The following is a 15083-nucleotide window of genomic DNA, read 5'->3' as shown; positions in this document are numbered from 1 at the left end:
TCCCATAAAACCCACATCGCTGTCTTCATGTTTGCTCAGTGTAGATCACTGGAGCTATTCTGGGTAGGAAAGAGCCTATTCTATCTTGGTCTGATGGGGAGGTATTATTGCTAACCTGCTGTGACCAATTTGCAAACACTGCAGCTAAAATTGGTGGTATTCATTCCTATTTGGAGTACAGGTTAATTGCTGAGTCTGTGGATGTACCTGATCCATCTGCTTTTTCTGTTTGTTATGGGTACATTTCAGCTTGTGCAGCTTGAGAAAGTGAACAAGATCCTTGGAGGTTTGTGTTTGACCATTTACACTTCTGGTCCATTCTTGGCTCATTTTGGTGGAGAGGAATGGCCAGATGGAACATTTAGTGCTTGAGAGTAAGGTTACATTAACCTTGAAAGAACCAATAATAAGATGCTGTATCCCATCATCCTGGGTAACTGTAGACTTTTGGACAAGGGGCTCAAGATTATACAGTTGTACCTTGGAAGTCGAACAGAATCCGTTCTGGAATTCCGTTCGACTTCCAAAACATTTGGAAACCAAGGTGCGGCTTCCAAACATTTTGCAGCCAGTTGGAAGCCGTGAAACCTGCATCAGACGTTTGGGTTCCAAAGAACATTCACAAAGTGGAACACTCACTTCCAGGTTTGCAGCGTTCGGGAGCCAAAACGTTTTTTAGTCACAAGGCATTCGATTTCCAAGACTGTATGTTCTTTCTAGATGCATCTTAGTCTGATGGCAGACCCAGTTTTGGTACTGAAACTGCCTTTGTTGCACTAGTGGACAGCTTGTATTAGGAATCGGACAGGGGGAGTGTGTTCCTTTTAGTTTTGCTGGCCCTTTCAGCAGCTTTTGATCTGATAAACTATGATATCCTTCTAGACTGCTTTGACAGATTTGACTTGTGGGCACTGTTTGGTGTTGGTTCCAGTGCGAACTGGAGGGCAGATCCCAGAAGGGACTTGCTCATTTGAGTTCCATCATGTTCCCCATGCTACATGAAGCCACTTGGAGAGGCCTGCATGACATCTGTAAGAAACCCCTGGGAGAGGTTGTCTGTAGTGTTGGAGAATAGCGTCATCAGTATGCAGTTCACATCCAGTTCTATTTCTCTTTTCCATCAGGCACTTGGGAGTCAATTGAAACTCTAAACCAGTGTTTGGAGGCTGTGATGTGATAAGACTTAATTCAGGCAAGACACAGGTGGTTTGGGGCAGTGGGAAAGCCAATCTGGGAATAGATATTCAGCCTGTTAGTGCTCCCTCTGAAAGCTCAGGTTTATAGTTTGGGCATGCTACTGGACTCAGATTGTGACTGTGGCTAATAAGCTTTGGCTAGGGCACCAACTTTCTGGAGAAAGCAGATCTGGCCACTATTATACATTCTTTGGTTGCACTTTGCAAGGGAAATCTACTTTGGATATTATTTGTAAACATCAGCGGGTTTACTGTGTTGTTGGTAGTCTGTTAACAGGACCCCTTATTGGGATCTTGGGACTCCATTGCTGTGCGTTGACTCCCTGTATGTTTTTGAGCCCAGTTCAAATAGCTGGCTGTTACTTTGAAATCCCTGAATAGTGTGGGTGCAGGATATCTGAAGGATCACCTACTCCCACCCTCATGATAGTAAGATCTTGTTCTCTGGGTCCTTTCACCATCTGAGCTGTACTTGGTGAGTACCTGGGACACGACTTTCCCAGTAGAAGTCCCTAGCTCTGGCATTCCCTCTCTCAGAGGCATGTTTAGGCCCTTCCCTGCTAGTCACCAGAAAGTTAATGCTGTATAGATGTGCTTTTCATGCTGTCTGAACACCAGTATTTTGTTCCGTGTTGTTTGTTTAGATGATGTTGCTGATTTTAGTTTGTTGTTTTAAAATGTTCTATTATGTCTGTGAACAACTATGGGGCTGTGAAACTGTGTGTGTGCGCATTTTTCTCAGAAAGAGGAGGTTTATTTGCACAGCTTGACATATCCCACCCCGTTCTATGGCTTTTAGTCACATTGGCTAGCTGTTCCCCTTTGATAATGAATGTATTAGCAACTTCCCCAATTTCTACACATTTTCAGCTGATATGTGGCGGGGCCATATGCATTTATCTAGGGATGGATGGATCAGTCAGTTTTGTAGGTACATTTTAATGCAATTTTGGCATCTATTTTTAGCTGAGAACTACAGTGCAAAATCTGGGGAATTGCAAAAGCCAAATGATAGCTGCATTCCAATCTTCGTATTAGATGAGCCACTTCACTCAACATACAGATCACATGAAATCATTGCATCAGTATGGATGCAGAACCCCTTTACATGCTGGCTGAACACACAGGGGAAGGAGCCCACACAGCCCCACAACACTCTTCACTTTGTCTTTCAATGTGGGACGGAGTTTGTCTGAACCTTCCTCAGGGGATGTTTGTGAACATTGGGCTGAAACTGGCATTTTTGCTTCAGGTGCCTCCACTTTTCCACCTAGTGCTCAGACAGAGTGCTTCAGGTGCCTCCACTTTTCCACCTAGTGCTCAGACAGATTTAGGGTCCTAAACGTCTTCCTTAAACTCCCCTTTGTACCCTGTAAAGGTAAAGATAAAGGACCCCTGACAGTTAAGTCCAGTCGGAAACAGACTCTGGGGTTGTGGCGCTCATCTTGTTTTACTGACCAAGGGATCCGACGTTTGTCCACAGACAGTTTTTCCATGTCATGTGGCCAGCATGACTAAGCCGCTTCTGGCGAAACCAGAACAGCTCACGGAAACGCCATTACCTTCCCGCCACAGCGGTACCTATTTATCTACTTGTACTTTGACATGCTTTCAAACTGCTAGGTTGGCAGGAGCTGGGACCAAGCAACGGGAGCTCACCCCGTCACAGGGATTCGAACCACCGACCTTCAAGTCGGCAAGCCCTAGGCTCAGTGGTTTAGACCACAACGCCACCCGTGTCCCTATTTTGTACCCTGTAGGGAAATCCAAATCCTCTGTGGTAAGTGGTTGCCTACATTAGAAAACCCAGAACTGAGTAGCTCAACAGACTGTTTCTGAAAAAGACTCTGGGTAGAAGAAGGAGCACCAGTTCTACTTCTTTGGTTCCTGCTGCTCTGCCCCATAAATAAAAGTTTGGAAAGAGAACACTAGCTGGGTTGGAAATAAAATCAAAGTATATCTTACTGAATAGGAACCAAAATAATAGAAGTTTGAAGTCTTGTAGCACCTCACATAAAGGGAGGCAGCTAGCCAGCAAGAAATCCAGGATAGACAAGGTCCAGCACAATTGTTATAACCCATCCTGGGACCCCGGTGAAGGGTGGGTAAGAAATCTAAATAATAATCATGGTAATTTCTGCCTTAGTTTATGACACTCGTTCAAATTGATCCAGGCCACTAAAATAGCAATCATGAAAGTCAGTGGGGATATCCTCCAGAAAATGGTAAAATCCAGTAAACTTTTCTCTCCCCAAATTCTTGGTCATAAACTAGTATGATTTAAATACATTTGTTACAGAAAAAAACCAGGTTTTGTAATTATTATTTTTAAAATCTCTGTCATTCACAGACCAGGGAAAGGGGGCACCATTAAAACACAGTACAGCTATAACTCCCAATGCAAGATATCAAGCACCTACAGTAAGTTTCTTGAAATTATTTGTCACTCCAGTTATTCCCAGGTTTTGATTTATTTCCCAGATTGGAAATTGTGGGTGAAAAGAATGTCCCAAATGTTTAATGGCATTTGCTTAGTGTTTGTTTCGGCTGATTATGTCTTGCCTTTCACGTATGTAAGGGCTTTGTTTTGTTGCTTTCACCAGTGCATGCCCCTGTCTTCTGTTCTCTGACATCTGTCCTTGAAGACCAAAACACATGCTATATGCAGTTACATGTACCTCCCCACATTTTTCCCCATGCAAAGCATCTAAAGGGGGCTGCAATTGTGCGTGAAGCATCACAAGCTGATGAGAATGCTTATCCCTGTCACCTTGAACTGTTTCCCCACTCAAATCATCCCTGGCTCCTCTTCCCCACAGAGAGCTGGAAAATGACTATGAAAGAAAGGGTTAAAGCAACTCTCCTCCCGCGCACCCCAACCAGTGCTCTGCTCAAAGTCACAGTCTCCACAGATTTTCATGGGGGCAAAGAGAGACGTTGCTGGGTGGAAGTTACATGCAACTATATATAATAAAATGGAGTTTGGTCCAAAGACAGACATAAACTCTACAGTTCAAAATGAGCATGTCGCTTTTTTTGTATGTAGATGTAATTCTTTTTTCTCTTCTCTTTTTGTTTGTGGTTTACTGAAAATGCTTGTACTATGTTTAATCACAACTCTGTGCACAAAATAATTGTTATTTATCGACAATTTATTGCATCCGTTTTGTAGTATTATGTAAAAGTAAGTAGCCCTTTAACTTTCCTTCTAATACAGGGAGAGGGAAGAACTCTAGGAAAGTCTAATTCTATTAAAATAAAAGGAGAAAGTGGAAAAAGCTCTAGGGATGTCCATCTAGCAAACAGAGAAGAATGTATTGCACAGACGGGGAAAAAAAAAAGTCAGAAAATTAATTTGGACGAAGCAGAGGGTATGTCACTTTTTTAGTATATGCAGTAGTATTAGTTTTTACACCAAACATTTGTAAACAGTGGTATTAGTTCATTTTATAATTGAATAAAACAGGTTGTATTATAAATTTCAGCAGTGTGGTGATGTTACTAATAAATTAATCTAACCTACTCTAGAATTACCTTTAATTGTAGGCAAAGGCTTCTGGAATGCGCTCTCAGCAGCCAAATTGAAAACAGCAGTACTAACTAAAGGAGAACATAGAAATAGTGCCACCCACTCGCCCAGTAGTATCTATGGCAACATTACCAGCGCTCACAAATCACAGAACAGCATGGCCACAATGCCCCCACATTAGCAGTGCAGGGGGCGGAGCAAAGGGATGTGGGAACTTTCCATGAGATTACCCCACCCCAGCCTACACTCTTGTGAGAAGGGGTCTGAATAATAAACATCCAGAGTTCCTGAGGGAAAGGAGCCACTTGCTGATGGAGCAAAGCTGCATTTAAAAAACCCACCATCCTTTTGCCAGTGCTGCAGATGGAGGAACCAGGACAAGCAACAAGCCATGGTTGCATAGGTTGGGGGAGGTTTGAGTCCTGCTATGTTTCACCATTTGCATGTCTTGTCAGCAGCCCGCATATCAGAGAGAAAAGAGGCAGCACACAGAACTGGCACAGCACAGAGCAGCTCTCTGGCCATTTAGGCAGAAGGGCACATCATGAGGCATTTGCCTTTCCACAGCCAGCAGTCCATGGTCCCAGTCATGCACACCAGGGGCAGGTCTAGCCCAAGCGAACAGCACAGAAGATGCCCAGTTTGGATCCTAAATGTGATCTCCCACTGGAAAAGTGTAGATTACCCCACACAGAGGCACATGGGCTCTGAGAATCAGAGGAGCACTGCACCAGCCTGTTGTCATTTGCCTGATAGGCAGTGCTTACAAGATAGTGCCCTAGCAATAATGGACAGGTTTTGAAAGGTAGAGACATGGTTGGGGTTGCCAACTTTCTTGCCCTGGCAGGAGTCACATGCCTTTGAAAGTTCAATGACAGACAGCAGTTAGCAGGCATCATTCACTCCATGGCTTGTTCACCCTCCTTCACTGATGCAACAGCATCCTTGAAATAGCTTGCAAAGATGCAGGATCCCAACTGGAACATAAAGCTTAGCAACCGCACAGAGGAACAGTATTATTTTTAATTTTGTAAAATTAAACCACAGTGGGAACCACACTTAGCATTAGGAATAAGAACCATCCTTACTTCTGCAACTGTTGAACATCTACCTGTGCAGAGCCAAGAGCAACACAGGAACAGTGATGAGCAAAGGTCAGCAGCAGTATCCACATAGTCCCTGGACCGAGATGCCCATCTCTCAGCCTCCCGCACTCCTTAGGGGAGAGGCTGTAGTAAATGAGCCAATATTCATCCCTTCCCATAAGGAGTTGCTATGAAACTCATTACAGTGACTGCTTGTTCTGTTCTGTGTGGTTTATTTGTGCTCCTGAAAATGTTTGATCAGCATTCCACCAACAGAGCACTTACCTGCTTGTAGAATGGCTGCCAGCTCTTCCTACCCTTTCTGCACAGTGCATACTTTACCCAGTGTAAAGCATGTGTTGAAGGAGGAAGGAATGGCTAGTCAATACAATTTAGTCAGTGCCCAGTGGACAATACCAAAGGCGGAGGGAAGGACATGGAAGGAATTTGAAGCATTCATACTTGGAAGTACGGTATCGTTTGCTTACCTGGGTGCCCCGCACTGCCCATTCTGAAAAGAGAAATGTTAGCAATCTGTTCTTCCCATATATATTATGCGGTGAAACCGTGCAAAGTGTTCCTTTTTGTGCAAAATCTCTTTTCTGTATAATTGCCATGTCACTAACTGATCAAGAGCACTAAGCACCCACAACTTGAGGCCTAAAGACCTAAAGCCCCATGCCATGCCGTTTGAGTTACGGCACATTGTCAGGGGTTTAAATGCTGCTGTGAGTGTTCTGTAATTGGGTTCACATTTGTAATCCACCAAGAATGAGATTGAACATTAAAAGAACTGCACATAATTGTTTTTTGACTGACTAGTATAAAAGTTGTAAAGCCCAACCTGATCTAAACTAGCTTTTTTTCACCCCCAGTTGTTTTTGGAAATGGCTGGAAAGTAATAGCCCCTTGACACTGTAATATCTCTTGTGTGAACCTGGCCTGTTAACATTATCACAGTGTGGGTGTGTGCGGCTCTACTACACCCACTTTGCTCCTCTCCTAGCTTGAATAGGCGCAACAAACCAAGGTTTCCTGTGTCATCCAACCAGAACTGTAGTTTGCTTTCCCTTAAATGTACAAAATAATTAGCAAACCAAGAACAAACCTTGGAGTTAGGTTTCAATCTAAGCCTATTGCTCGCTGACAAAATGTGATGGTCACATAGACATTGGGAATACACTAGCATTACATTATGCCAGTGTGTCCAACATAACCCAGATATCAGTGTGATGTTACTGGCAAAGCAGACGTTTCAAATCCTAAGGTCTCCTAGATGATGAAAACTGAGCATAGAATTCTGTCCTAAAATATAGTGACAGTTCATCATCTGCAACTAGGAATATTGCAGTCCCGTAAGGGCCCCCATTAGTTGCCAGGCAGGACCCTACTTGTAGCCGACTCAAGCAGGGTATGAACAAAGCTGTTTCTGCCCCAGTGTGCCTGGCAGGAAAGCCTGTTCCTGATGGAAATGGACATAATTAGCATAGCATTTCTGCTAGGTGTGTTGGCATATGTGGGCCCTGTTCCCTCCTTGGCAATTACTACCCTCTGCTGAGGAGCTGGATTCCTTACCTCTCCCCTGCCCTAGTTAATTGGGGGGAGGGCAGAGGAAGGTGGAGAATGTGTCAGCAAAGATGGCAGCACATCCGTCATGCCTCCGCTAGTGTTTTTAGCACATGAGCTTGGTGTGCACACTGAATGTTTCTCTCTCTTTTTTGCATGCACTCACTTAAAGGATCACACCTTCTTCATGGTGACCCAAGGGGTGCTCATGCAGACCATCTCCTACATGCAATAAAGATGCCTGGTCCTGGCTTAAAAGTGCCTGGTTCTTTTTTGCAGCAGCAGTGGCGGCAGCAGCAGCAGCATGCCTGGTGGGGCTATGGGCGATGCCTTATGTACATGCAACTGCTAGTCTGTGAATGCCAGTTGCATGAGGCAAAAATGGGCAGGTTCAGAGTTCTGCTTTTGGCATGTGGAAGTGGTTTCTGGATTCCAGAGAGTGCTGCTCATTTGTGAAACTTGCCTGGGTCCTGGACAGATGAGGCTATAGCTTTCTATCCATCTCCTACTGCAGTTAGAATTGGTATTCACATGAAATGCCTATGTGTCACATTGTGCATTTTTTCTTCACATTTTTTCCCCTATTTGTGTTCAGATTCAGCAAGTGGATATGTTCCCCCCCCCCTGTAACCAGTGGAGAAAATCAATCCTCATTCTTTCTCAATGTATTTAATACAAGCAGGGTGAAATGGCATCTTTCATATGAAATATTACAAGTGTCAGGTATAATGTGAAAAACTGGTACCAGGAAAAAATATGCTACTACATGCCCCTATTAAAATCACCGGAGATTTAGGATTACTACTGTCTTTTAAAGTTACTTGTAAACTTTAGTTTTATTTATAATGTTATAGGAGTTTCATCTCAGAAAGTGGGCAGATGTTTTAGATTTTGTTGTTTTTTTCAGTGTTGTTGGTAAAGGGTGGGTGAATCAAATGTGTCTAGTTAAGGAAAAAAATGATTGTGTGGTGTCACGAAATTTTGCGGTATTGACTAATGGGTCTATTTTGGGTTTCTTGCAATAGAGTTTTTTGAACTTATATCAAAAGTGCAAAGTAACAGAGCAGATGACCAGCGAGGGCTGCTGAGAAAAGAAGACTTGGTTCTGCCCGATTTTCTTCACTTGCCTTCCTGTGGGACTAGGCCTTCTTCATCTACACCCGAAGGGTCTAAAGGCTGCAACAAGAGAATTGCACATCCTGATGTCAAGGACAAATGCATGCAGTTAACTGGCAAAGTGGACGTCATGAAAAACAGTAGTGAAAGCTCCGCAGTCAAAATGGCTTATTCTGGAAGCAAGCAAAAACCAGCCGCGCTGGCAACTTGCAGCAACCAGAAGACTTGCAGTGTTCCTTTTGGTGCCCCACTGTCTCCGATTCCACTTTCGCAGGATGCCGCCATATGGAAAAGGCAATCAAAAGAACTGCAGGCTGAAAGCATACAAACTGTTGAGGATGAGAACGTAGCAGACTTGACTCTGGTGGCTGAGGGAGACATTAACAGCCCTAACAGTACGTTGCTGCCATCTCCACCCTCTTCTTCAGACAAAAACACTCTTGCAGGAGCCAAGTATCCACCTCCCGTGTCACTAACAGATAATCAGGAAAAAACTACCCATGAGAAATCCAAATCAGGTATTTCCAGATTTTAAATGTCTTTAATAAGAAATGATTCCCCATTACATTTGTTTCAGCACTTGTCGCATCTGTTTACAACATGCAGAAAAGTGCAACTGAAGCCTGTCTTTAGGGCATGTACAGACCGTAGTTCTGAGGGGTAGCACACAATTTGGCCTCTGTGACCCTTGCCTACATCCCACTCTGGCCCCTCCTGCCTGTCCACACACTGCGGACAGCTGCAAGTTCCGGACCAGCCAGCCTGAGCTACAGGCTGCTTTAAGTACACAAACTCCAAATTGAAAACAGATGTGGTATCACTTCTTTGGCTGTGCACTCATAAAAAGCCTCAACGACCATTTTGCATGTTGGAAATAAACACATTTTTGTTTGGAAGAGGCTTGCAAAACATAGTTTTTCCATTTATACCTCCAAGACAGACTTTTCACGCATATGCATGCATTATTTGCTGTCGCTTCCTCTTTGTGCTGTATACCATTATAAAAACTTGAAGAGGAAAGGGAAAGCCCAGCCTGGTTCCCACATTTCTGCTGGAAGTCCTGGGCACGTCCTCACGAAGCACATGCAGACAACTTTTTATAGATACTCATCTCTAAAGGCACATGCAAATGCCAGATGAGGATCACATGTAACATGTTCCTCCTGGACCACCCTTGAGCTTGCACATGCCAGTGGTGGGCAGGGCCAGAGGCAAAGTGGGCAGAGCAGCTAGTGTAAATTTTACCAGGAGGCTGATTTTACACATACACACATCTCCACCCTCCATCTAGGCAGCCAAGAAGCATTATCAGAATTCAAGGACACAAAGCAGCCAGGCAAGAACACTCGAGGAAGGTGCAGAGTAGGATTGGGGAAGGGTGCGGAGGAGGGGGAGACTGGGGGTGGCCAGAAAGGGAGGCCTGGATGGATATGTCTCCCCATCCCAGATATATAACACCTACCTCTGGGAGAAGATCCATCCCCCCTCCCCAAAGAGTTCTCCCCAAAGAGTCCACCCCTCTGCACACTCTGAGCAGCAGGCAAATATCAGTATGGGCAGCTGGATTATCTGCTGGAAGGTACAGAAATTCAGTAATTGCCATATGCCTGGTAAGAATGTGGTGCTGGGCGGGGGAGAAAGTCATCTGCCTACACTGCTTCCTGCTGTCTCCATTGCACATGGGCCCAAGGGCTGGATCGCCATCTCTGATGCAACTGACTGTATTTATCTTCATAATTCCAATACAGTACCAAGTAGAATCATGACTTGTAGAATGCAAACACATTCGGTTTGACTGCTTATTTCTTGTTTCTTACCTGTACTTATTTAGTGATTTTCACATGCCTAATTGTCACGTGCTAACAAATGACAGCCAAACTCTTCTGTCCTGCTACTCTGAAACATCAGAAAAGGTTTATGTCTTTCACAGTGTTTTTATATATGCTACCATGAAAATTATTGAAATTAAACATCAAATGACCTTGTAATTGGCTATGTCCAAATGATAATACATGAAGTGTATTTTGTGGCCTGGTTTTGTACATTTGTGTATATCTATAGTTAGAGCATGTGTGTTTTAAAAGGGGAGTTTACAAGTTAGACTGTCTTATTTTTAAACTGGAGTTCATATGTGAATATCTTCAAATCTTCAAACTGACCTGTATTTAGTGCATGCCATACATTCCCGTGAGCTGCAGCTTTTGTTGTTTCTATCTTCTTTTATTCTGTAGCTGCCTTAATGTAGTTTCTGCATATATTTTGTATCTGAGTTCCCACCACTACAAAGAGTAATAAACTCTGTTCTTCGTTAATTCATTTTTTTTCTTATTCAAAAGTATTTAATGTGCAGAAGCAGATCTAAATTCAATTGGGAGACATACCGAAAATCAGTGGGGAACTACCCTCTTCAAAGTAGCTTCTCAATTTATTTCCATGGAGGCAATGCAATCTGAGCTCTCACAGATAGCTTGACCAGGGCACATGTATATTGCATTCTATAGCAAGTCATGAAAACCTCATTATCCATTTAGTGCTTGCAAATTTCTTTCCCCTTTTTATCTCTTCTGTGAGACCCCTTTAAGTCTCTTGTACCACTGACTCGTATTAAACTCTTTTATAGAACATGCAAAATTGTATACTTGCAAAATGTTGAAAGAATTTGTTCTGTTATATTTGCATTTATAAATGGTGTTGTCCAGGTCTCCCAACATCCCTATTTATTTGCTTATTTAAGCCTTTATTTATTTTGCCTTTCACATACGGCAAGGCAGTGTACAAAACATCTATACTTTAAAGCACAAATTAAATAATAAATTGTGATTCAGGGCAAATTAAAACATAATGTTATGATCCCAGCAAAAGCCTTGAGCATAAGCATATTTTCAAGAGGTGCTAAAACACTTAGCTAAAGGGGGAGTTGGTGCTGCCACAGAGAAGGGCCTCCTAGAATCATAGAGTTGGAAGGGACCCAAGGGTCATCTAGTCCAACCTGCAGTGCAGGCATCTCAACTAGGTCATGCATAACAGTTGGACATCCAACCTCTGCTTATAAACCCCCAAGGAACGTGCTTCCACTGTCTAACGGCTCTGTTGCTCTTTCTGGTTACTGCCAAATGTACTTCTCCAAAGTGCAGCACAACCAAGAGAATCTCCGCAGCTGTACACAATGAAGGATTGGGGTGGTATGAGAGAAAGCACTTATTGAAGCTCATTACTAACAGGCAAACTGCCTTGGTACTCCTGACCATTAGGTCCAGTCGTGGACGACTCTGGGGTTGCGGCGCTCATCTCGCTTTATTGGCCGAGGGAGCCGGCGTACAGCTTCCGGGTCATGTGGCTAGCATGACTAAGCCGCTTCTGGCAAACCAGAGCAGCGCACGGAAACGTCGTTTACCTTCCTACCGGAGTGGTACCTATTTATCTACTTGCACTTTGACGTGCTTTCGAACTGCTAGGTGGGCAGGAGCAGGGACCGAACAATGGGAGCTCACCCCGTTGCAGGGATTCGAACCGCCAACCTTCTGATCGGCAAGCCCTAGGCTCTGTGGTTTAGATCACAGTGTATTGGACTCCAGCTCAAATTGTCCTGAAGCTGCTCTTGAAAAGATTTCGACTGCAGGCACTTTCACACTAGTACCTCTGATATCTCTGTTCCAACATAGATGACTTGCAGTTGTTGTTGCTTTATCATGTGCCAGTAGTTCCCATTCTTGAAGTATAATGCCACACGGCTTCATTGTTGCTCTCAGATTGCCCTTTTATTTCTTTGTTCTGGAAACCTTTTTTTTTATCAAGCCTCTATAAAAGAGATGCCTGTGGAGGTGGTCGTGAAACATTTGGATAGTATGACCTGACTAACAGCAGAGGCTTCATAACTATGCCATCTGCACTTGACAGCTTGGCTGTTCTATATTCAGTTTCAACTTTTGATTCACAAGGCAAAAGTGTGAATTTGTTCACCACCTGGTAGAAGTAGCTTCAAATAATTTTTGCTGGGACATATATCTATCTGGAAGGTGGCTGAGATAAAACTGGGGCAGAATTATATAATGCCCCCACCTTGGCTGGTTCTACCAAAGTGAAAGAATTGAGGACATTGGTTTATCTAAAAATAAGAACCCCATTAAGAGATCCTATATTTCAGTCTATTATAAATGAGGAAGATCAAAGGCCCTGTGGGGGGGGGGGGGCGTTGCTGAGAGATTTCTCCAGTCCCTGTATAAAAGGTAAAGGACCTCTGACAGTTAAGTCCAGTTGCAAAAGACGCTGGGGTTGCAGTGCTCATCTCGCTTTACAGGCTGAGGGAACCGACGTTTGTCCGCTATGCAGACAGTTTTTCCGGGTCACGTGGCCAGCATGACTAAGCCGCTTCTGGCGAAACCAGAGCAGTGCACGGAAATGCCATCTACCTTCCCGCCGGAGCAGTACCTATTTATCTACTTGCACCTTTGGCGTGCTTTCGAACTGCTAGGTTGGCAGGAGCTGGGACTGAGCAATGGGAGCTCACCCTGTCGCCGGGATTCGAACCGCAACCTTCTGATCGGCAAGCCCAAGAGGCTCAGTGGTTTAGACCACAGCGCCACCTGTGGGTCTGGGGAATTAGAGGAAACAGGTTGCCCTGATCCATTCCAGATCTAATCACTCTGGTAAACAGGCCACAACAGGAGACAAACAAGGGGAATGTGACCCTTTTAGCTTTTCTGGATCTCTCTAAAAACCTTTGAAGCAATACTCACACTCTGGCCCTTGGGAAAATGGGCATAAAAATGGCCTCCAGGAGCAGGTCGTGTCCATCTCTGAATCTGCCAGAGTTGTGGCAGTATTTCTTGATCTAGATTTAATAAGAGACGCAAAAGGTTTAGCTGACATAATTTTATTCAGTTGTCCTTGACGTGGGCGGAAGTACAGGATGGCCCCTCAGTCCTCTTTGAACAGGAACAGCTGAGTATGAGACTGGCCCAGAGCAGCAAAATTCAGACTGAGAAGCTGCAGCAGCGTCTGCCTGCAGGATGAAGAGTCAGATGGTACAGGACAGATGCCCACCTGACAGCCAGATCTGTATTTGTTCAGGCAAATACTCAGAGCAGATACTATAGTGAGCTTGAATAAAACAAAGCAGAAAACAATGGAAAGGCAAATCCTACTAGTCGCCCCCCTCCTGAACTTTAACCAATGTATCTTCATCTTCTTTGCCATCTCCAGTGGGCTGATACTGCCAAGAAACATGCAAATTCTTCTCCCCTTTTTCCTTCCCTCAAAGCAAGCTAGGTGGGGAGAGAGTGAGAGATTGAAAAAGTTCAGGATAACAAGAGTTAGGCTTGATTCACTTGGGAGGGGGGTGTTGTGTTTTACCGGTACGATACGATAATCTTTATTGTCGTTATCCTATATAGAACAACAAAATTGAAAAAATCTACAGCAGACATTCAAAAACCAACAAGCCTACTATTCCAGCTATCCCAGCCTGGTTAGCCCCTTAAAAACTCTGATACCCCATAACTGAATACAATATACTATAGAGACTACCTTACACTGCGTTTAAAACCAAAATCGCATTTGGATAGAAACTGTTTCTCAGGTGGCTAGTCCTAGTCTTTATAACTCTGTACCTTCTTCCAGAAGGCAGCAGCTGAAAGAGATCATTTCCGGGGTGTGCACTATCCTGCGCTTTCTCTGCAGTTTTCTTATGGCACTTGGAAGCATAGATTTGATCCAAGGTGGGAAGGGTGCACCCAATTATTCTCTCTGCAGTCTTTACAACCCTGGACAGCATTGTTTTTTCCCTGACCATGCAGCTCCCAAACCACACACACAGACCATAAGTTAATACACTCTCCGCGGTGCAATGGTAAGATGCCATCAACAGGTCCTTTGAGAGATTATTTTTCCGGAGGATTCTCAGAAAATATAACCTCTGTTGTGCTCTCTTCATCAGGTCTTTGCTGTTTTCTCCCCAGGTTAGGTCATCTCTCAACTCCATTCCCAGAAATCGAAACACCGAGACCTGTTCCACACACTTTCTTGCTTTCTCATGATGCACATGATGTTCATCCGTCTTGTGTTGATACTGCTAGTTCTGGCCCTTTATTCCAGGTTTTCTCAGGGCAGATTTGTGCCAAGCTTTTTTAGTTACTGTGTTTTCCTCCTGCCTATCATCTCATGAGCACCAGCTGCACAGTCTTGATATCGGCGAGAGTGGCTTCCTTCCTGCAAAACCTATTTGGCACTCTTTTCTAAACCTTCCTCCTCTGCCTCATCCTTGGCCTTACAGTGAATCTGTGGGGAGAACGTTTTAGCCTCCATTTCACTGATATGTGGTCATATTAATCCTTATTTTTAGATGCTGCTTCTCAGTGTGCACCTGCACATCTGCACAGCTCTTAAGTATGTTTTCCAATAAATAATGCTTCTATCTGTGTGTTCCCTGAACAGCTACAGGGTACAGGCTGAGATTCTCCTGCCTGGGATGACAAAGGAAAATAATAATGAAGCATAAACATGCAGGAAGAGGGGCAACTGGCAGTGGATCACACAATGGGAGGTGGAGGGTCATCAATGGCAGGGGTATTTTAATTTCTTTCTTTTATTTCT

The 15083-nt window shown here is 44.0% G+C and overlaps 1 protein-coding gene across 9 annotated transcripts in view; it reads left to right on the top strand.

Moving 5' to 3' along the window:
- Nucleotides 1-15083, top strand: part of RGS12 (regulator of G protein signaling 12) — an 84899-nt gene that overhangs the window by 60753 nt on the left and 9063 nt on the right. For 6 of the 9 annotated variants that reach the window (XM_028745152.2, XM_028745153.2, XM_077934511.1 and 3 more), the window contains 3 exons: nt 3547-3617; nt 4414-4567; nt 8402-9010. In XM_028745152.2, coding sequence (XP_028600985.2) covers nt 3547-3617; nt 4414-4567; nt 8402-9010 — 834 coding nt within the window. Of the gene's footprint in view, nt 1-3546; nt 3618-4413; nt 4568-8401; nt 10805-15083 lie in introns of those variants that run through there. The other 3 variants (XM_077934512.1, XM_028745155.2, XM_028745154.2) reach the window with 3 other exon arrangements.

The sequence above is a fragment of the Podarcis muralis genome, chromosome 9, assembly GCF_964188315.1.
Source record: "Podarcis muralis chromosome 9, rPodMur119.hap1.1, whole genome shotgun sequence".
In the NCBI taxonomy this organism is placed as follows: domain Eukaryota; kingdom Metazoa; phylum Chordata; class Lepidosauria; order Squamata; family Lacertidae; genus Podarcis; species Podarcis muralis.
Note: the sequence above shows the minus strand (reverse complement) of the source record. Positions and strands in the feature narration are given on the sequence as shown.